The sequence below is a fragment of the Hydra viridissima genome, unplaced genomic scaffold, assembly GCF_058129835.1.
Source record: "Hydra viridissima isolate aposymbiotic clone 2 unplaced genomic scaffold, HvirCarnegie_v1 scaffold_8, whole genome shotgun sequence".
Lineage (NCBI taxonomy): Eukaryota > Metazoa > Cnidaria > Hydrozoa > Anthoathecata > Hydridae > Hydra > Hydra viridissima.
Window position 1 is genome coordinate 14,068,872 of NW_028324307.1, and position 22,774 is coordinate 14,091,645.

A 22,774-nucleotide genomic window follows, 5' to 3' on the forward strand; every position below is an offset into this window, starting at 1 on the left:
ATTTTATGAGTCTGCTTTATTTAAAGATTACAGACTTGCTGAATGGGGTAGTTGGAGTGCATGTTCAACGACATGCAGAGTTTTACCTGCAAATCCTGTACGTTAACGAACACGCAGTTATTGCAGAAGCAACGATTCATCTCCTTATCAATGCAACAGTGAAACAATGATAAATTATGAACAATGCAATGTATCATCCTGCTCACAAGGTATTTTTATTACTGTTCCTTTAGTAAATAAAGTTAATCAGAAACGTTTCATTATGACAGCTCTAATTGAATTCAATTTATTAACAGTTCAGAATTCAGGTGCCTGTTTTAAAAAAGCAATGTAATTATTCATTTATAAAACGCAGAGCCTTCATTACTTTTTTAAATTGATTGTACTTTGTTGGGCATAGCCCATATGTAGTCCTGCCCAGCACTTAAACTGCTAATTTTACCGGTTTTTTTGTTAGAACCACTTATTTCCATAAAAAATGCAGATTTTTTAGAATGAGTTTAAAAAATACTATCAAACACAAGCTTAAAAATAAAAAATGTGTCTTATGTTACACATTAAACCTTCAGCCTTTTTTTTTTTCAGCCTCGGGATATTAATTCTCCCTCGACCATCTGAGTTTTAATAGAAAGTTTCTTTTCTCTCTCCTGTATCGACACGCTCAGCAATCTTAGTACCTGTTAATACTCCAGGTTATGAGTCTCTGTGGTGTTAGAGTTAGTATATAATGGTAAAAAATCTGTAACATTAAGGTTAATATCTGACGCTTTATGAGGATTACCATCTAAAACATGGGATTTACTAAATCCTATTCGACAAACCTTTAGAATTGTTTTAATATCTTTAAGCGTTATCATTAAGTGGTGCTTCGACAGATTAATAATAATATTTATAATTGTAAGCATAGAATGTGGTTTGGCCTCGAGTAATCCTTGACATCTTGGAAATTTAGTTATAATGTGTCCGACTGTAAGGACCGCTTTGAATTGAACTTGTGCGAATGATTTCAATATCATCGCTGCCACTACTCACCGTGGCGTTGTGAGGATGAGGTCACCTGAGTCCAGTAATGTGCTATAACTGTCTAGTGTTAAATCACATTGAGAATAAATGAACAGAATAATATCCCATGTTACAAATGGGATTTGAGGCGACAAAATGCATAAAGCAACAGAAAAACAAGGAGAAGAGCGATTTTTATGTACTCTAGCTCGCTTTTGATTGCCTGTAGATCAAGCGCATTGGGATCATTCAAACCAAGATGAATGGTAGAAACATGATAGCTTTTGTTAACACCAGATATTCAACGACGCTTATTTTTCAGATATCGGTTTTGGACGACCGAATGAAGAGATCGAGTGGTATAAAGGTTACATCCTTCGGAGGTAAAGTTCTATATTTGTACGATAACAGATCCTTTGATGTTGGCAATATCTCCCTCTGGGATAAGGCTCTAGTGGAAGTTTCCAATTTGTACGATTTGTACGATAACAGATCCCTTGAGGTTGGCAATATCTCCCTTTGGGATAAGGTTCTAGTGGAAGTTTCCGACCTTTAGATGAGTTGCTTGGAATGAGTTCAATACCGCTACTTGAGGGATTTCTATTCTCCAATCAGGTAAATCATGTTTTGAAGGGAATGTGTGTGCAATTATGAAAAACAAACAAATAAAAAAATAACTTAAAAGTAGGAAGCAGTGTTTGATAAAGTACCCTGACCAGCTAATTGGATATGGAAAAATGGAGACAATCCGAATCTTCGTGTAAATACAATACGATGAAACTACCTGAGGTCCAACTGAATAATTCGGCCAATGCTAGAAACCAAAAGGTTAAAAGCTACGTACCTCGGACTACTGTGTTGAGAAAAGGAGGAAGTGGAGAAGTATAGGTAGCGAATCAATAAATTTCAACTTGCGCAAACATATTTCTAGTTGAAAACGGAATAGATGCTGTGGTCGCTTCAAACTTTAATGTAAAAAGCATGGGGAATTGCTTGACACAACTTGGATTTGGACTTATTGTGGTACCAATAATTATGATGCCCGTAATTAAACAAGATGATAAAGTAAAAAATTTGTGGACAGTTGGTGAGGCACTTACCGGTGTGCTGTTGCTTGCAATATTGATAAATTTAAGGAGTTGGGTGGGATGATGCGTTCAATCAAGTGGGTGGGATGAAAAGTTCTATCAAAATAGTAGAGAAAGGCTTTTCAAAAGTTACTAAAAAAAAGTTACTTTTGGTTCAAAAAGAATTACATTCAAATCTGATTTAAAACTGATTGAGCGAAAAGAAAAATTGTGCATTTCCATGAGAAATGCTAATTTTACTTCTTTTGCAGCGGTATCATTCATTTCTAAATAGTTTCAACGTTTTAAAAAAATCATTGTATAGATGTCTTTTAGTGTAATTATGTGGTATGATGTCTCTTCTACCGCCATGAGAAACTGAAACTTTTGATTAGGATATTTTAATAAATGCTTTTGTGAAATCTCTTACTCCTTCAATGAAGTGGATTTCTCTTCGGATCTAGTTTTTTTTTTGAGTTTTTCTTTTCTTTAATTTTCTAAATTTTCCTTCAGTCGTATAACTAAAGTATTCTTTTAAATCAATTTTCTTCATAAGTTAACAATTTCCTTCAGGAGGGTATAGGTTTTCTCATAGGTCATATTTAGCTATGACAATAAGAGTAAGCAATAAATCCCTGAAACCAGGAATCACATGGGAATGTTAGCTGGTACAATATAACTCAACAGTTACATTTTAAAACATTTTATAACTGTTCCAAATTGTTTCTTAGGGCCACCTACCGAGTAAAAACTGCCATTTTGATACAAAAATCTTCAGAAACAACAAAACGGATGCAAAAAATGTCATGAATTTTACATAGTACATAATAACTGTAATGCCACATTAATGTTAAGTTGCAAAGATATATCATGAACAAAACAGGTACAAGTTATTTGCAGTGGAATGCCTTGAAGAAACCAAGATACAGTCAAAATTGCACACCTCACTGTAAAAGACCTATGTGCTTTTGCGGCCAAGTGCCACACCTCGACGCTGCGTACTATAAACAATCCACTGACTTGCAGCACCCATGCGTACTTCAGTATAGCTCGTCAATCGAATGATACACGAGGTGGCGGATTTTGCATTGAATTCTTCTTCATTGCTAGTGTCTGCACATAGATTTTGTGAAATCAGACGCCGTATTGACAGTAGATCATATTCCGACGCGCAAGGTATTTTTTCCTGAAAACGATTCAACTGGTAGACATTCTGAATGGCCAAATTAACACGAAATCCAAATACTGGCCAAAACCATACTTTTGATCGGTGCTGAATTATTTAACAAACTAGGATTTCGATTGAGTGGGTCCACACCGCCCATCCCATAATTTCAGAGTTGTACTAATGAAGGCTGATCAATGTTTATACGCGTCTTCTGCGCTGGCAATCTAGTTTAGCTATGCGAATTGGTTCGACAGCAGCGTAATTTGATGCGGCTTTCACACCATTGCCGTCTCCCAGTGTACCAAGCATACATTAGCCTTATGATCCACGGCAGCGTCAAATGCAAGTCACAAGGTAACTCTTCCATTACCTTTTATGTTATTATGCTTTTCAATTGGACACTTTCATGTTCCACTACGTCCTCTGCAGTGTCTTCCATATTATTGTCTTCATAGTCCTCCTCTGCAGAAACATCTGCACTTTCCGACTCTTCTATTCCAATAACATCAGTTCCATCGGGTCTTCGTATTTTCAACGTCGCTTCGGTCAGAATTGATTACGATTGAGACTGTTTGGATCTTCACACCCCTCATTCTCATCACCAGAATCTTCGTCAGTGTCTGCACCAGGGTTTATTAGAGGAAAAATTGATATCTCGGCGCTCTGAAGACATTCATCGTCTGTATCTTCAGGCTATTGCAGTTCCTCAAGAAGCTGGTATCTCCAAAATATATGAAATTATTTGTAATTTATTTGCTCTAATGTTGATATGGCATCAAAAATTTCCCACAAATTACGTCATTTTAAAATAGCAGTAAAATGATAAAAAATCAACAAAAAACAACTGTCAGCTTTCAAATACAGGAACTCAGAAAGTAAATAAGGGGTTTACGGTTAGTGAAATAAATACCATCTGAAAACCTGTACCATCCTGCGGCTAGTTTCAGTTTAAACTGATTCACTTAAATCGCATAAACTAGCTTAGCCGACTTTACCGAATATTCAGATGTTAAAAAACGATATTTAACAATATATTTAATCTATATTTCAGCTAAAAACAAAACCTCAATGTATACCTTTTTTCTTGATGAAACAGTTATGTTCGAAAAATATTAATTAGCACTACGAAGTTGTGTCAACTGAGCCAAAATTAAAATAATTTAATACAGTTTACTTATTATCAGCATCATTCATTCATACATGACGTAATAAATATGAAAAATGCATAGAATGTTTGTTATTTTGCAAAATAAATTGGATAATGTGACTGTCAGTTTAAACTGATGTGATCCAAATATTTGATATTAATTATAGGTGGAACACCCCTCATTAAATCTAATTTTTAATCTATACTAGTATAAAAAGCTTTGCTTTTTATAAATTTTTATATATGGAAACTCTATTAAAAATTTAACTGTTGAAAAGAAAAGAAAATTTTTTTTTTTTTATGCTGAGTCAGATAATTTGTCTAAAATCTTATCTTTACTAAAACAAGGATATCCTGAATAAACTTTGCCCTAAATACACCGTATTTTATTATATATCAAAAGAGTTGCTCCATGGCACCAACTAAAATATTTTTCAAATGTTGGGTAAATCTGAAATGGCAGCATTAAATACACAGATATTGATTTATTGCCTGTGTTGGCCTGACTAAGCTTTTAAACTAACTTATTTATTCTTTAAATTTTATAATTCTAGTTCTAGCCCTCATATATTTAAAGTTTGAAGACAAAAGCTTTAGTAAAACAGAAGATATTTACGTATTTTAAATAATTAATAATAAAAATATAATATGGGCTTTGTACTTCAATGTTTGAACAAAACTCAAAAATAAAAACTTACTTTTTTTTTTATTTTAAAAGGGGGTATACCACCTTAAATTTTTCCATTCTAAATTTCATTTCACTATCACACTTTAAATTGCAAATATTTATATTAATATTCGAAAAAAAAAATTAAAAAAAATTAGAAAAAAAAATTCGGAAGTAAATAAAGTTAAAAAAAAAATTCTAGAAACTAAAATTTTAATGTTTCACTTCACTGTAGTTAATTTGTAATAGAAAACTCGATTTTTAAAATAACTCATGTCAATCAAACTGTTGAAAATACAATTTGTACTGAGATTCTTTTCCTGTTTGTTTTGTGTTTGATTACCCGAAAGTTGGCGGCGAGGTCTCGGAAACTAAAAAGCCCTTGTGCAGGAACTTTGTGTTCTCTGCGAGAAAGCCAGACTTCAGAAAGAAGATCTTAGTTGATTTTTTCAAGACGTGATTAAATTTACAAATAGGAATTTCTTCTGGCTTCTAAAAAACTCAAAAATGGATGTAAAATTTGTTCGGTTCTCTAAAACCATTTTAATTTAGGTTTTATATCAAACCGCTGAGCCATGTACCTTTAATATATTCTATGAATCATCTAAATTTTAAAGATTGATTTCAGAATCAACAAATATGCCTTTACATCCATATTCTGCAAAATCTAAGTGCAAATTTAGCTATACTAACTGTTATTCATGTAGTTCTCCAACCTTTATTGATTTAACAATCTGGTATGCAAAGCTTTGATCAGTGTATGTATTTTTGTTATTTCAAATGTGAGAGAATTTAGGATTGCGCTGAAATTGAGATGTTCAATATTTGGAGTAATCTCTAGAAAAGTGTTCCGAGTTGTTTACATTAGTAGTTCATTCTTGGTGTTAGGCTAGCCAAACTTATTGTTAAATACTCTTTTTTCTAAATTCCTGGCGTTTGGTTGACAAGTCTTCAATTTTCTTTCCAATGATTGCATCACCCCACCTGCCCATCTTGTGTTCCTCCTAGCTCGCCATCTTAAACTTTGCTATCTCCTCTTATGTCCACTATAACTTAAATGTATTTTCTGCAATCCACCTTGTGTTAGACACTTTAAAGTAATTTAAAAAATTCTATTAAAAGTGATAGTAATAATTTAATAATTGTAAAGGAGCATGTTGAAAGTGATATTATTTAATTATTGTAAGTGGGTGTTGTTAAGTGTGGCATTTATAACCTAATAATTGTTATTATTGTTAATGGTTAACTTATTGGTGCGTGCTCTCCCCAGACCTCTTTTTTATCATATATTCTGTTGGTGGAGCAGCATAGACACTCTTGTATTTTGTACCAGTTTAAATGCATAGTCTCTCCAAAGGATCAGTTTTCAATCAGAGTAGAATTTTACATGGCGCCGGATAAAAAACTATGAAGAAATACCAAATTAAAAGATTAAAGAAAGAAGTTTAACAAGAGTTAAGAAAAGTTTGAGTTGTTGAACATTGAAGTAAGTGGAGTATGTAATTTGTGATTTTGTTTGGGAAGATTTGATAGAATTACAGTTAAATTGTTGAAGGTATTGATTGTGACGAAAATTCGATTATATTCTGAGTTGTTGTACATATTTATTTAAATATGGCAGCCGCGATAGGAAGGAAAGTAGCGAGAAGGAGAACATTACGACTAAGCTTTGGAAATTTGTTGAGCGAAAAAGAAAGGAATTAGAGAGTGAGGAGTTTAATTATGCCAAATTAATATGTTTAAAAAATAATTTACGCAAGAGTTACAAGAGATTAAACAATATTGATGAGGAAATAAGAATTGGCTGCCATTTCAGGACTTTCACATGGTTCAGAAACTTATAAAGAGGCAATTGAAATCTTGACTAACAGATTTGGGAATGCACAAGTTTTAGTTTCAGCGCATATGGATTCTTTGTTAAAAATAAAGAAAATCATAAATTTCAATGATCAAGAAGAATTAAGAAAACTTTATAATGATATATAGAGTTGTATTCGTGATCTTAGATTCCTAGAAATAGTAAAAACAACTTACGGCTGATTGTTAATTCCTATCCTTACGTAGAAACTGCCAGATGAACTTTTAATTTTAATTTCTAGAAAGTTTGCCAGAGAGTTGTGGACTTTAGATAGACTTTTAAAATATTACAATGAATTTATAAGCTATGGAGCGCTGTGCCAAATATGTTTTAAAATCAAGTTATGATAAAAATGAACATAAAAACTTGAAATGCGATTCTTTAAACAAAAATTTAAGCACAGCAAATTTATTCTCATAGTTATTGAAGCAAAAACAACTTTACAATTACAGGTTTTCATACACAAAATAAATGAGCACCACAACAAAAAACTTTGCAATGTGTATATTGTTTAGAACACCATAAGCCTTCTTATTGTTTAAAGTTTACGAATTTAGATTCAACAATTGAAATTCTAAAACACCAAAGATGTTTCATCTGTTTAAAATTAGGTCATACCTCAAAATTTTGTTTTTCTCGACCATTCATGTTTTTAATGCATTGGGAAACACCGTATTTCTATATGCAATAAGAGACAATCCCATACTAGTGCAACTCTTGCAGGTGTATATGATAGCATTTTACTTCAGACAGTTAAAGCTTAGTTTTTTAATTTAGAGAGTGAGTGTGGAATATTCAGAATATTATTTGATAGTGGTAGTCAGAGGTCTTATTGTACCAAAGATGTGTGTGAAAGATTTAAGTTAAAAATTTTAAGGCAAAAATATATTGTAATAAAAGCATTTGGTCAATTTTATAATTCCAGGGTTAAAAAGCTCTTTGTGGTTCAACTTATGGTAAAACATAGAAATGCTAATTTTAATATGTATGTCGATACTCTGTGGGTGCCAATTATTTGTAGCCCTTTGCAGAGGCAAAAGATATCTCGAGCATGTAAAATTTACCCGCATATTTCAAAGTCCATTCTAGCTGAATATGATGATGGTTCCAAAGATTTTCCTTATAAAATATTGGTAGGCTGTGATTTTTATCATAAAGTTATGACAGGCAAAGTTATTAACGGGATTGAAGGCTGTCCTGAAGCTTTTTCCTCTGTTCTTGGATGGGTATTAAGTGCCCTAATGCCTTTTGTGGAAAATGTTAATGAAGAAGCTATCATGAGTTTACACGATAATATTAATGTAATAGAGAGTGCGCAGTGAGTTAGATGAACTAAGGAGTGATTTACAAAAATTTTGGAGTGTGGAGATATATAAATTTGAAAATGATATTATACATAATGGTGAGAGATATGTAACTACGCTTCTTTTTAAACTAGATCACGATTGTTTTCCAGATAACTATAAAGTATTTGAGATTAGACTGAAAAGGTTAAAGAGGCAATTGAGTGATAAGAATTTGCTAAGTGATTATGATGCCATTTTTAAACAATACGAAATGAATAAAATTATTGAAAGAGTTCCGGATAATGAAATTGCTAAGGAATCAGGAAAAACACACTACCTAGCACACAGGCCAACTGTAAGGAAAAATAAGGAAAACACTAAGATTAGAGCAGTATTTGATGTTTCCTGTTCTAACAATGGATTCTCCTTGAATGGTTGTCTTTATTCAGGGCCAAATCTATTATCAAAAATATTTGATGTGCTACTGAGACTCCGATTAAGTCATATTGCCATATTAGCAGATATCAAACAAGCTTTCTTAAATGCAGAAGTTTCTAGTGAGCATAAAGATAATTTAAGAATTCTCTTGTATAAAAATGTTGATGCAAAACAAGACTTAGAATTGATTGTTGATTCATTTTTGAAAGTTGTACTTGGTCTAACTGGTAGCTCCATTTTATTAAATGAAATAATAAGACATCACAAAAAATATAAAAAATCTAACCGTAAGTTTGTAAAAAGATTCGTTGAAGATTTTTACGTTGATGATGTCACGTCTGGAACGGAAAGTGTAACTACGGGTAAAGAGTTTTATAAAAAGTCCAAAACAGTTATGTCTGATGGTGGTTTCAATTTAAGGAAATGGAAAACAAACAGCCAAGAATTACAAAACTATTTTGGTTTTAACGAGAAAACAATTAAGAATGAAGAAATAAAAAATTCAATAAGCAATCTGGATGATAATTTTTATTTAGAAACAGAATTGGGTGAAAGTGATCATGAGTATAAAAGAGTCCATTAGGCATTATTTCGCCTATAACAGCCAGACTAAAAATAATTATTCAAACTTTGTATAGAGATAAAACGGAACGGATGCGAGTGTGAGTGGAGAGATTGAGTTTAAGTAGAAAGAATTGTTGAGAAATGTTGAGGAGTTGAGTATTTTAAGAATAAAGAGATTTGCATTTGTTAGAGAAGAGGAGAAAATAGTTTTTGCTGAGTTACATGGATTTTGTAATAGCTCAACAGAGATATATTGTGCAGAGTTAAGACGAGTGTTGCTGTGAAAGTATTTTTTTTGGCAGCCAAAACAAAGGTAGCGCCATTGAACGAGTTGTCTGTTCCTAAGTTTGAACCTTTTGGTTGTTTGCTGTTGAGCAAATTAGTAGGAGAAGTAAAACGAGTAATAGAAACTCGAATAACTATTAGTAATGTTAGTTGTATGACAGATCCTGAAGTGTCTTTACATTTGATTAAAAGGGAAGGAGAAAGTTTGGAAATCTTGGGTGGAAAATCGTGTAGTTGTGATTGGGAAAGAGGTTGAGAGGAAGAAATGGTGGCATGTAGCAGGATTGGAGTATCCAGCAGATACTCTAACTCGTATCTTTTTTTTTTTTAAACAATTGAGTAATATTTTGTAATTTTGATGTAAGGAGGAGTTTAAAGTAGAATTGTTTGATGGTGAGTTGAGTTTTAATGTGGATGAAATTTTGATTAAATCGAAAGGTGTAGATAGGGTAAAGGAGAGTAGAGTAAATATGGTTGAAGCTGCGAGTAGTTGTAATACTGGTGTTCTGATATACATTAAAAAGTATATTACATTGAACAGAGTTATATTGGTAACTGGATATGTAAGTAGATTTTCAAGTAATTTGATAAAAACAATTAAGAAGAACAATGGATTAATTAAAGAAAACATATTAACCCTTGATGAATATGATAAGGCATTTAATTTATGGTTATTAGTTGAACAGCTTTATTTACGAAATCAAGATAACTACAAGAAGCTAAGCTCATCCCTGAAGTTGTTTACTAACGAACAAAACATACTGCTATTAAAAGAACGATTTGGAAATTCAATACTAAGTTTTAATGAATATTTTTCATTATAACTTTTTATTGAATTCCGATTATTTTACGTGGTGGAATACATAGCTATTTTACGGTGTTAATTATTCGTGATATGATAAATAATATCATCTTAATTAATGACAAAGATTCGACACCCAGAAGTCAGTCGAGAATGCCAAGAGTTGTGGAAGTTATTGAAGGAAAAGACAAAGCAATTCTTAGAGCAAAATTAAAGGTAACAAAATTGAATAAAGGAACATCCTAGATATGTTTCCGACCTTTCCAGAAATTAATTCCTCTGGAGATCGATATTGAACAAGATAGAAAAGATAAAGATGATAATTCGAAAAAAAATGTCTTTACAATTGAAACCGAGACTGGGAAGAGTGATGCGGCGCTCAGGTCAATTAATAAACGCCCAACCCGACAGGCAGCTCTTGATGAACAATATCTAAGACAGTTTAAAGACAAATATTGTTGACAAGTGACATTAATAATTTAATAATTGTAAAGGAGCATGTTAAAAGTGATATTTTTTATTTAAATATTGTAAGTGGGTGTTGTTAAATGTGGCATTGGTAACCTAATTATTTTTATTATTGTTAATGGTTAATTTATTGCTGCGTGCTCTCCAAAGACCTTTTTTTCATTATATATTCTGTTGGTGGAGCAGCATAGACACTCTTGTAACTTGTACAAGTTTAAATACCTAGCCTCAGTTTTCAATTCTCGAGATTTTACAAATTGTAAAATAATTGCATCTAATATTACCTCATAACGTCAGCCTGTTTTTTTGCAGTCTTGTTTACTGTTATCTATGAAAAAAACATTATTAGGTTCTTTTATAATTTTAGCTGTCAATACTGGAGGTTGTCTATTCCTTTAAAGCATGTAAGCTTGGAATAGCTATAACGTGTCAATGTTACCTGAAAAATTTTTAATCTTAATTTAGTTATAATATTGTTACAGTACTTCACAATAGTAAGCTAGCTTGTATTGAACAAGTATATGAAATATATTTGCAAATTGTTTGCCATCTGCACATGCCTTGAAGCTATACCATGCTCATAAGTCTTAGTAAACTACTTTTTTTCTTTGGATTTTAGCACATTGCTAACATTTTTAGTTTTTTGCTTTATCAGCTTGTACTCTGTTATTGATTTTTAACCTATATAAACTTATTCTCTTGCTATAAAACGAATTAAGATTTTGAAGAAGCATCCAATATTTATTTTTATTTCTAAGTGTTTTGCAAAATCTAACCATTTTTTTTAATTCTTGTTAAGATTGGCTTCTTTAATACCCCATTTTAGTATTAATGTGATAGAGATCATCAAAACTTTGAATAATACTTTCTGAGGAGATTATCATGATCTAGTTGATCATAGGCTCTCTTTCCCATTATATTAGCATCTGTTTGCGCTGATCTCCTCTCTTACTATTTTACTTTTAATTTGTAAAGCCTTAATCTTTTTGACCTTCTGTCTTCCCAGATAATAAAGATTTAAAGATCATCTTTGTGCTCTTGTTAATTGTGTTTCTTTTTTATCAAACCTTTCATTAACTTTTTTGAGTTTGCTAACTGTTAGCCCAACTACAGTAAAGTTTCTTGGCATCGATATTCTGTACATATCTAGTAATCCTTGGGTCATTTTTTCCATTCGTTCATTGACTTAATTAAACTTGATTGAAGTTGTTATTCTAATCAGTTTATGTTTCCTTTTTGTTCTCTGTTGATTCCAATGTTGCTAGTTATCTTCTTTGATACTAAAATGATGATTTAATTTAACTCAGCTAAAGCACATTTGGGTTATACCATTTTCTTTTTTTTCTTTTTTTAAGTTTAAAAAACGGAGGAGTTATATGAGAAAGTGTTAAAGTAAAAACCTAGATAGAATGGTATAATCAACTTTAGCTGTAATCTAATCCAGTCGGATTTTATCCCCAATCTATCTTATAACGGATTCTCAAAAGATATTATTTAATATTATTCAACAAAATGAGAATCACGTTTTAGGAAAAATGAAGTACCCTATATGCATACCATAGTTGCTTCAAATGTTTACCTTGTTCTTGTTTATGAAAGTTTTAGTAAACTTTGTACACATCAATAATACACTTTATATTCAATTTATAAATTGAAACTAATTTTAAATTTATGGTTTTTTAAATATTGAGTTTTCATTTATATGTAAGTAGCTATGAGTTATAGTCAGTGAATAGATACTGTTTCTGATTTTATTTTATCCTTGTGTATTTTTATCCAGGCAAAGTATTTTCTTATATTCTTGGTCTGAGCTTATTATTGTACACATGCTGATATTGTTTAGATTAATTTTTACCTTGTAGATTGATTTCGAAGTCTAAACAAAATTTTGGTGTTTTTTTTTATAAGTTGATAAATTAAGCGAATTTGAAGCAAACCAACATGAACCTTCACGATGTTCTTTAAAAATCTGCACAAATATTGGCTTGATATTTATTTTTACACTTAAAATTACTTAATTTTTTGGGCTCACAGGCTGGTTTAATGAAAATATCTGTTCGCTAAAATAAAATTAAATATAATGAAAGGTAATTCTCGACTTTTTTATTCTTTTGTTAATAGTTGACTAAAAATCTTATTGCTAGACAAAGTTTTTAAATCTAAAAACCTTTTAAAATAACAAGTGTATGTCATCATTAATGTAAAGTACCCAAATGTGTGTCAATATATGTGTCAACAAATGTGTGTCAACAGTAGTGTAAAGTATTGCCCAATTTTTAAAAAATTGTCTTCAGCGATTTCAAGCAAATAACTATCTTTATCATCTTGCAGCTATGGGCAGAATTAGTAAAATGAATATTTGCTTGTTTTAGTGACATCTTGTTCTAATTTGAATATCAGTTTTATCATGGTGCTGGATTCTTCTTATGCTGTCAGCTCTAATCCAATTAACAATCAATGGGCTCAAGAAAAAGACTTTGTAAAAGAGTTTGTAAGAAAGTCAGATCTGGGTAAAAATCAAAATGTCGAAGTTGCTGTGGTAAACTACGGTTTTAATGCTGAAATAGCTTCTATGTGTGGTAATCTTACCTCAAAAGAGATGTTTAACAACTTTATAGATTCCTTACAAAAGAAAAATGGTGGAACAGCAATAAATATGGCTCTTGTGAAAGCAAGAGAAGCGTCTAAGAGTTGTAAGAGATTAAATGTGCTACCAATTATCATACTTCTTACAAATGGCAAAGAAAGTGATGAAAATGACACAATCTTTAGAAGAAAAACCGAGGAGCTTGTCAAAAATGAAGCGTTGCTGTTTGTTGGAGCAATAGGTCCTCTGAAAAACACCTCTGACATTCAAAGAATGTCTAGGTATGAAATAAATGATGATGTTTATTTTTCAAACAAATATGCAAACAGCTTTTGGGATTTATTGTCAATCAGTTATGAAGATCTCACTGTCCTTCAAACCTTTTGTGAAAGTAAGTAGTTAACTTTTAAAATTAGTTTTGTAAATATTTGTTTATTTTAGATCCTAAGTTTGGTCACTTAACTAATTTATTATATGGCTTTAAGAAACAAAAGTTATTAACACATTTAATAAAGCAAATGACTTACGAAATTTGTATTATCAGCTGTAAATTTATTTAAATAAGCGTTTTTTCATGGACAAAATGTAGTTTTTTCGAAACAAACAAATCGATAAATCACAATAAGTCTTCTCTCCTTACAAAAACCTGCTCTTTGCAGACTTTCTCGTTCATTTATACTGTATACTTTAAATATCCCTCAAAATTTATCATAAAAATCCGTAAACACATATTTATAATTAATTTGTTTTCATTTGTAAAAATTATTGGCTCCTTAACATAATTAAACTATCCGGAACGGAATTACAATAAACCATTTATTAACTACTTTTATTATTAGAATAATTTAACAATTTGGATGAAATCTCATATGGCCATGGTTTAACAAAATAAGTAAAAACATGAAATAGATATTAGTTGACGAAATTTTGTCAAGAATCTACCCCAGAAAAAAATAGAAATAAAATGTTAAAAATTTTGCGATAAAGTAATCTTTTAGATGTTAAGTTCTCATACTTATGAGAAAATTATAACAAAAAACACAGCTCAGTCCTAGTAAACGAATGATGCAATGTAATACAATCACTTGTTTGATAAAATGAACTTCGTATTCCTTTTTTCTCAGCAATTTTAGATTGCGTATCTTATATATATGTATATTTGTGGTCGTTAAGCACAAATGTTCTTTGTGTTTGAATTGCTGCATTGTACTTATTCTAATGTTTCTTAAAAACTTGATGTGTTTTTTTAACTAACTTCTTTATAAAAGTATTACCAAACCAAATGTCAAACCAACTGCTGCTTAACAAACTTCCTGCTGTTTAGCAAATTAGATTCCAGACAAAGTTATTGAAATGAGAATTTCTCTAAGTAATTAACTTTTGTGACTCTTTAATATTGAGTTTAGCCAACTGTTGCGCTAATGATTTCTGCGGACCGATTTTGCTTTGATTCAAAAAACGTCTTTGTCTAATCTGATCAATTTGAGTCAAAGCTTCAGGAAGCAAGATCTCCCGCTCTTTCTTTCTTTTTGATAGATTGTGAGCGTACTTTTTAAACCAGATTACCCTACAAGTGTTATATAGGACGGAGATCTGATTTGGGATTATTATGAGATAAAATATTTTCCCATTCGCAGTTTTCAAGCTGAGGTCAGAAGATTTTTATTGAGGATGCAGCTATAAACCAGAGTCCATCATTTCATCAATAAACTTTAGCATTCCTGTTCCATTCCAATCTAATGTTTCCCATTCTTTATCATTGCTTCTACTAAATTTTGCTTTTCTTCTTACTTTTAGCGCTCCATCGAACTTTATGAGGTTTAATTTTGACTAGTCAATCCAAAAAACTTTGTTTTAGAATGATAACATGTTTACATTTATCTGCAAAGCGAGCCTTCGCTATTGATGGTGATTGAAAAAATGGGTTTCTTGTATGGATATCTTGCTATAAATCTACTCTCTTTCAATCAATTTTGAATAGCAAATGAACTCAATTAACTTCCAAGTTTTTTTTTCAAAAAGGTTTCACGTTTTTTTTTATTTTTCAATCAAATCGATGATAGTTCCTAAAGCCACTCTAGTAGCTTCTTGTATAAATTTGAGTTCTTTATCTTGTTTGAGCTAACTAATAACTAAGCTGCACTTAGCTTGCGACCATTCCTTAGTTTTAAATCCCATTTTCAATGATTTGTAACTTGATTATTAGCGGCTACTTGTAATTTGATAATAAAATCCCAAAAGTTAATGGTTAAAAATAATTTTTTCATGATCATCCTGAAAACTTAGTTTAAAATCGGATAAATACATTTTTTCAAGATTTCAACACGCATTAAGGAATCATTAAATTTTGGGCAATTAATCTTTAAGTTGTTCTTGCAATTATCATAAAAGTTTCATCAAAAACTTATTTTGTTCTAACTGCACATTTGGAACCAAAAGTTTTGCGGAAACAATTTTTTTAAATTTTCATTACAATATTACACTTTATGAACAGGTAAACCTTCATTTCCAAATACCACAGCATTTTTTCAATATCAAAAATGCAGTAATATTTGGAAATGAAGCATTTACCTGTTTTAAATGCAAACAAATTAATTATCCACCCTAAAACTAATCTCTGAGTTTATTTAATGCAATTATTGCTTTCAATTTACCAAAATGGTTTGAATAGAGAACTTGACAAAAGAAAACTACTATCAAGAGGGACATTCTTACTTATGCAGTATAAAAAATGATTTGAAAATATGGAATTTTCAAACCATTTTAAACCATAAACTTTTTGGTTCTTGATTTTTTTTTATGTTATTGCTCTTTATTCAAATCAGATTTTTTAGCTTTCAAATCAAATTTTTTAAAAAATCAAAAACCATTTCAGCAAAATTGTTTTTACCAATTTTACCCCCTTTAGATAAATCAGAACAGTATGTTCTGTTTTGGTATATTTAAGGATAGCAGGTGTATTCAAATAGCTAAAACGTTTATACGTTTTAGCTATTTGAATGCACCTGCTTAAAAGTTATAATGTTTGTTTGAAAATCTTTAATCAAAAACCTTTAATTAAAAAGATTACTCGACAAGATTTTTTTAGTTAAGTATATGTGTGGTGCCTTCTGAAAATGTTCTCGTGTTTGTGTAAAGTAATACTTGTTTTGGAAATATAGTGCCAACACACCAAAGAAACGTTAAACCTTGCCATTATAGATAATGCACCAGATTTCTATCCAATTTAACTTAATATCAGAGCAAAATCCTACAATATAATCTGTTGTAAAAAGTTTTCATTTTAGGATTTACTAATTTAATTGTTAACAATATCAAAACACTGTTTGAATTTTATCTTACAAATATAGCCATGTTGCTTCCTTACCACTCTCAGTAGCTCGCTCAAAGTGAACTTTATTTCTCATTCAAAGTCTGGGCTATTTGCAGATATATAGTGCTGTGAATAAGTTTTAGCCCACTTATTAAAACTCATGTTTTTTTAATAGAGTTTGAATAATAGCTTCAAATTATTTTTTTATGTAAAATAATGTCTAACTTCAAACAATACTAAACAATATTTTAACAAACAAAAGCAAAATTTTACATAGATTTTTGTATTTAGATATCTAACGTGTTAATTTTTATTGTATGCTGATCTAAACCCAATTCGTATTAGCTCATTTGTTTTTAGTTTGTTCTTGCATTTTTGTTTATTTATTGCTGTGAAGGCTTCATATTAGATGATAGTACAGTTTACAAAGATGTTTCATAGATACTGTGTGTTTAATATTATTATTTGTTTTTCTAAGAGCGAAACTTCTAATTTACATATTTTGTTTTGCTTTTTTTTTTCTTTTGTATTATTATTTTTATTTTTATTTAATAACAAAATGGGTAAAATTCGACTACTGAAACGTAAAAAAATTATCGTGCTTCATGAAAAAGGTTATTCTCAACGACAAATTATCCAAAGAAAAAATTATTCAAGGACAGCCATTAGAGAAATTTTAAAAAAAAATTAAAAACACAGGATCTTTTGAGGATAAAAATCGAAGTGGAAGACCTCCAAAGCTTACAAAACATGACATAAAGTATTCAACAAATGTGTCTCTGAGAAATCGGAAAAAAACCTCCAGTAAACTAGCCCACGACATTCAGGCTACGACAGGGACAAATGTTTCCTCATCTTGCATTCAATGACATTTGCGAAAAGCTGGGTTAGGAGGGTGTTTTGCAGTTCGAAAGCCTTTACTACAACGTGACAATAAAGAAAAAAGACTCAAATATGCAAAACAGCATAATAATTGGACGCAAGGAATGTTAAACCGTGTACTATACACAGATGAATCAAAATTTGAATTGTTCGGTAGCAGAAGACGACAGTATGTTAGAAGAAGGGTAGGAGAGGCTTATCGCCCTGATTTTCTACATCCAACAATTAAGCATGGGGGAGGTTCTGTTTTAGTTTCGGGTTGTATTTCATCATCTGGAGTAGGTGATTTAATCAGAATTGATGGCAAACTGACAGGAGAACAGTATAAAGACATCATGCAATACCATCTGGAATGAGACTAATTGGTAATAATTTCATTCTACAGCAAGACAATGATCCCAAACATTGTTCCCCAGTGGCCAAAAAATATTTACAGGAGATGTGTGAGGAGAGAGTTCTCGAAGTAATGAACTGGCCTCCTCAAAGTCCAGGTTTGAACATTATTGAACGTGTTTGGGATCATTTGGATTAAAAAAAGGCTGAATATATCCCCAAAAATGTCGAAGTATGTTTTCGAATATTAAAAAGAGAGTGGGACAACATTCCACAAAATTTCATTACAAATTTATATGAATCAATTCCCAGGAGATTCGCTTCTGTGATCAATGCAAAAGGCGAACATGCAAAGTATTAATTGTTCTTTCTTTTTGTATCATATTTTATCAAATTATTTCTAGATGTTTTTATTTAATATATGTCTATAAACCTGATTTTATTTTACTTCATAAGTCCTTTATATTTTAACGATAAAATCAAAAATAATTATAAACTTATGGTGGGCTAAAACGTTGGTATTCTGTCAGCAGCAGTTCTCTCCTTAGTGTCTTCCACAATTTATTATGTAGTTTGATATGTAGCTTGATTGTTATTCAGCTCTTTATTTCCTAGATGTTGTAGGATCAGAGAAATTGAGATAATTTTGATTGCTATAAAAAAAGTCATGATATTCAAGGATTTACAATTTGACACGTTAAATTGCTCTTTTTTGTATTTGAACCGTTAAATTTCTCTATTATTACAGAAATGGTGACATTATGGGAATGTAAAAGTTTGATTTGAAAGGCTGGAGTTTTTTATATATGGCTGAGTTCAGGTCCAAATAACATCAAAGAATACTTTGATTAGGTGGTAGTTAGTTTGTTGGTGGTTGTGAGTTAAGTAGTAGTTAAAATTATTTTTTTTACTTTTTACTCTACTTTTTTTTTTTAAACATATTATCTGCAAATGAAATTAATATAAGTTGTTTGCTAATTTTAACAATAATAGTAAAGAATTCAAACATTTTAATGAAAATGCAAATCACAAAAGTCATGCTGTAATTAAATTGTTTAAAAACTTATCATGATAGAACAAATATGTTTTAGAATCATTTTGAGTTTTTGAAATTTGTTTTAAAGTAGAGAAATCAACGCCCTTAGTATTCAGGCATCTGAGTTTTATGTCGCCCCCGAATGTTTGGTAGAACTGGAAAGGCACAAACATGTTTGTGTTGATTTTGTGTCACTCTACTCCTCATTTAACTTAGACATTATGAAACTTGAATTGTATTCGGAAACTTTCATACATGTGAAAAACATTTTCTTTGCAAAAAGACAAAAACACTGGTTTAAAATGGTTCAAATAAAAACAGGGACGTTTTCTCATAGCAGCTTTTTAAAACTCAAATATCTCTAAGTTACAGATATATAGGGGGTAAAAAAGATTCCTCTTTTGTTGTTTTATCCATTAAAAGTATCAAAATTTGAAAAGAGGAACGCAAAAAGCACACTAAACATTAAAGAACTAAAGTCATTGATAATCAATTTAAGATTAAAAAAAAAAACTTGTATAAAGTTCTCAATTTTCGCTGTGTGGCCAAACAAATGCTTGGTTTTTCTATGTTAAGGCAAAAAAAAAATACCGGACCTATTTCATTCACAAGTTTTATCTACAGTTCAACAATCAACTTTGATTGCTTTAAGATTAGTTCCTAAAGCTCACATTATTTGTAGAAAGGTCTTTCTGTGCTATAAGACGGACGAAGCTTTGAATAAGATGGAGATCTGAGAATAGAACAAGAATATTAAGCAAAAATATGTATGGAAAAAGTTTTCTGAAAATAATACTGGAAATTGCGAAATAAAATCTAGATTAAGCAGTCATAAATTGTGCAAATATTTACAATTTTATCCATACTTATAACAGAATTGAATATGACAACAAATTACACTGTTGGTTTTTAGGTATAGTCATAAAGCTGTTTTAATTGCCTGCTGGAGAACTCTCTGAACGAGACTATGCTAAACCATTAAACTTTATGTCTTTTTATGCTCCGTGGTAATGTTAAAGCGAATCAAAACTAAATAGCAAGGCAAGTTAAAAAACTTCTAAAACGGGCTCCAACTTGGGAATATGATTTGACGGTATTCACAACTAGATCTGTATTCCTTTAAAATTTCTAAAAACAATTTTAAAAAATGTCGAAACGTTACGATTGATAATACATTTTAATCAAGAAGTTTTGTAATAGTTTAAAGCACTTCAACGTAAAATAATTCAAACAATATTTCAATTCACATACATTTAAATATCAACTTCTTACTTTAGTTTAAAAACTAATCGTTAAAACAAATGCTTGTAAAAAACCTTTTTTCTTAGCAAAAGGAGAGTGGTCTAAATGGAATACCTGGAGTAACTGCAGTGTTCTATGTGGTGGCACCGGAACACAAATACGTGAACGTTACTGCAATAATTCTAGAACATCGCATATCCAAGGAGATTGCTCAACAGAAGGAAACTTAGGAAAATTTGAATTAAAGACTTGCTCTGCACAGTGCAGTAAGTACAAAAGCTAAATAACTTAGTCTTTTTTGTGAAATGAAAATCTTTAAAAATTAATAAAGAGGCTTCTTAATGCCCGATTATAACTTTCTTATGTGAACCAATACCTTCATTTAATTTGTGTAAACTACCTTCGTCGTTAACCAGAATCTTAAAGGGTTCATCAAGCAGAACCAATTCATTGTACTGTTCCGTTAAATTCATTCCGATAAATTGAGTAATTAGAGTAATATTGTGATTAAACTTTTCATTCAAGCTTTTTACTGAAATAAGCAGCTCTTTTTCAACAGCCGTAAAAATTAGGATATCTTTAATATATTCCAGGTAAAAATCCAGGTAAAATAAAAATAAACATTATTTAAAAACATAACTTTAAATTACTGAAAGCATAAGTTCTAAGCATACAGCTAATAATCAGCAATGAAGTGTTCCTTCCCTCATTTTGGTTAGAATCTGTCTGACAGATAGTAAAGACCATGAAAGCATAAGTTATAAAAAAAAAATTAATGAAACTGTTTAGTTCCATTGAACAATAAGTTAGAGTGTATTTTGTTGCATATATATATATATATATATATATATATATATATATATATATATATATATATATATATATATATATATATATATATATATTCACCCAGTATATATATGTATATATATATATATACTGGGTGAATATAAATTACTGGTTTTGCATTCAGTCAATTTCAAAAGTAATTTTTAATGAATATTTATATCCTATTTACATAATTTATAAGTTGTTTAATTGAGAACATTACTTTGTTCAGTTATATTTAGGTTGAAGAATATTTGACAGAAAAAATAAAAAAGAAAATGCCTCTTCTAATTCTAACAATTCAAAAATAATGCTTTATATTTTTTTTGACTTTATATACTTTGCAGAAGTTGAAAGAATTTGAAAGTGTTTAAGAATGAATACTAGGAGTTGGAGTAAGTATCTAAAAATTTTGACAGTTTTCTATTGCTTTTTTAATACTGTTGGATCTTTAAATTTCCTTCTGGCTCGGTAAAGGCGTTCAATCATGCATGAGTAAGGTCATCGACATACATTATTTGTAACCAATTTAACAAGAAAACGGCCAAAGAATCTTTCTTGACAATAAACTTGACATATTATAAATTATCTATTATTTTGCCGAGTTATTGTAAGAATTATGTCTTTTTGTTAATAGTAAAAATAAATTAAGTTAGAGAACTTTAAAATTATACAACGATAAAAAGTAAAAAGTATTTTCAAAAGTTTAATGGAAATAAAAGGCAAAAAAAAAATTACCAAAGTCATTTTTCAAACTGTCAGCTATTGAACGTATTAATATAAAGAATGTTGTTATATTACTTTTATGATTAGGAAAGAAAATTCCTTGAGACACTAGTAAAATTAGTTTTAATAAGTTTATTAGGTATTTCATTTCATTTTAACAGTATGTATGAAATTAGCATTTTAATTCTGTTATTAATGGAAAAAGTAAACAAGCTTAGTACAAATTTCAGCAAACTATGTTATGATAAGTGAAGCAAGGGTGACACAACAAAACCATCATCAAGTTGTAACAATATATACTTTAGAACTGTCATCGAAAATTGTAATATGTACAACTCTATCTAAATGTAATACAAAAAAATGTTTATTGAATCACAAGGGCAAGTAAAAAAATTTGAATTTATAAAAAATGGCCACTACACAGTAATCTCATCAAGAACACAAAAATTTTTCATTAAAGAAATTTCGTTTTTTATTTCAACACAATTATTGCCATAAAATAAGGCAAAACTTTGGTAAATAAACTTCATTATATTGACTTGAAAACCATAAAAATTCAGGACCGTTGTTGCGCCGTTTTATAATTTTAATTTTTTGAGCAGGTAAAAACTCATTTACTAAACAGTCACGTTCGGACTGTCCACGAATAGTTTGAGATAAAGACTGTTGTTGTTTTTACTGCAGTTTTTTAAAATGTTTTAAGTAACTTCCATAGGGAAAGCCAAATATTTTATCTAAAAACCTATGCTGTTCAAGATCATCAGCTAAATGAATTAAATTATGAATATTGTAAACAATCATTTCCTGTTCTATTCCTGACCATTAAATAGTCCAAAATAATCAGCAAATTTATTTTAAAAATTTTTAGAATATCCACGGTATGATATACAATAACTTGGACTTACTAAAAGAAATGATGCTACATATAAAAGCATAAAAGTGTAACAGAGCTTAATAAAAAATATTATTTAAGATAACTGCACCTGTTTACACCAGATATTGGCAAAACTCTGTTGCCTTTCATTGCAAAACATTTTTGAGTGAAGTAGGTTTTTGTGCTAAATCAATGGTTAGC

At 30.3% G+C, this 22,774-nt stretch overlaps 1 protein-coding gene across 5 annotated transcripts in view; it reads left to right on the plus strand.

The window, feature by feature from the left end:
• The window catches only part of LOC149885242 (uncharacterized), a 47,709-nt gene that overhangs the window by 2,447 nt on the left and 22,488 nt on the right, over nucleotides 1–22,774 (plus strand). For 2 of the 5 annotated variants that reach the window (XR_016454888.1, XR_016454890.1), the window contains exons 5-6: nucleotides 27–209; nucleotides 13,125–13,264. Coding sequence is in view for 2 of the 5 variants with exons in the window: in XM_090095599.1 (XP_089951725.1) it covers nucleotides 167–209; nucleotides 13,125–13,730; nucleotides 20,232–20,411; nucleotides 21,321–21,337 (846 nt within the window). In the remaining 3 variants the exon portion in view is untranslated. The other 3 variants (XM_090095599.1, XM_090095600.1, XR_016454889.1) reach the window with 3 other exon arrangements.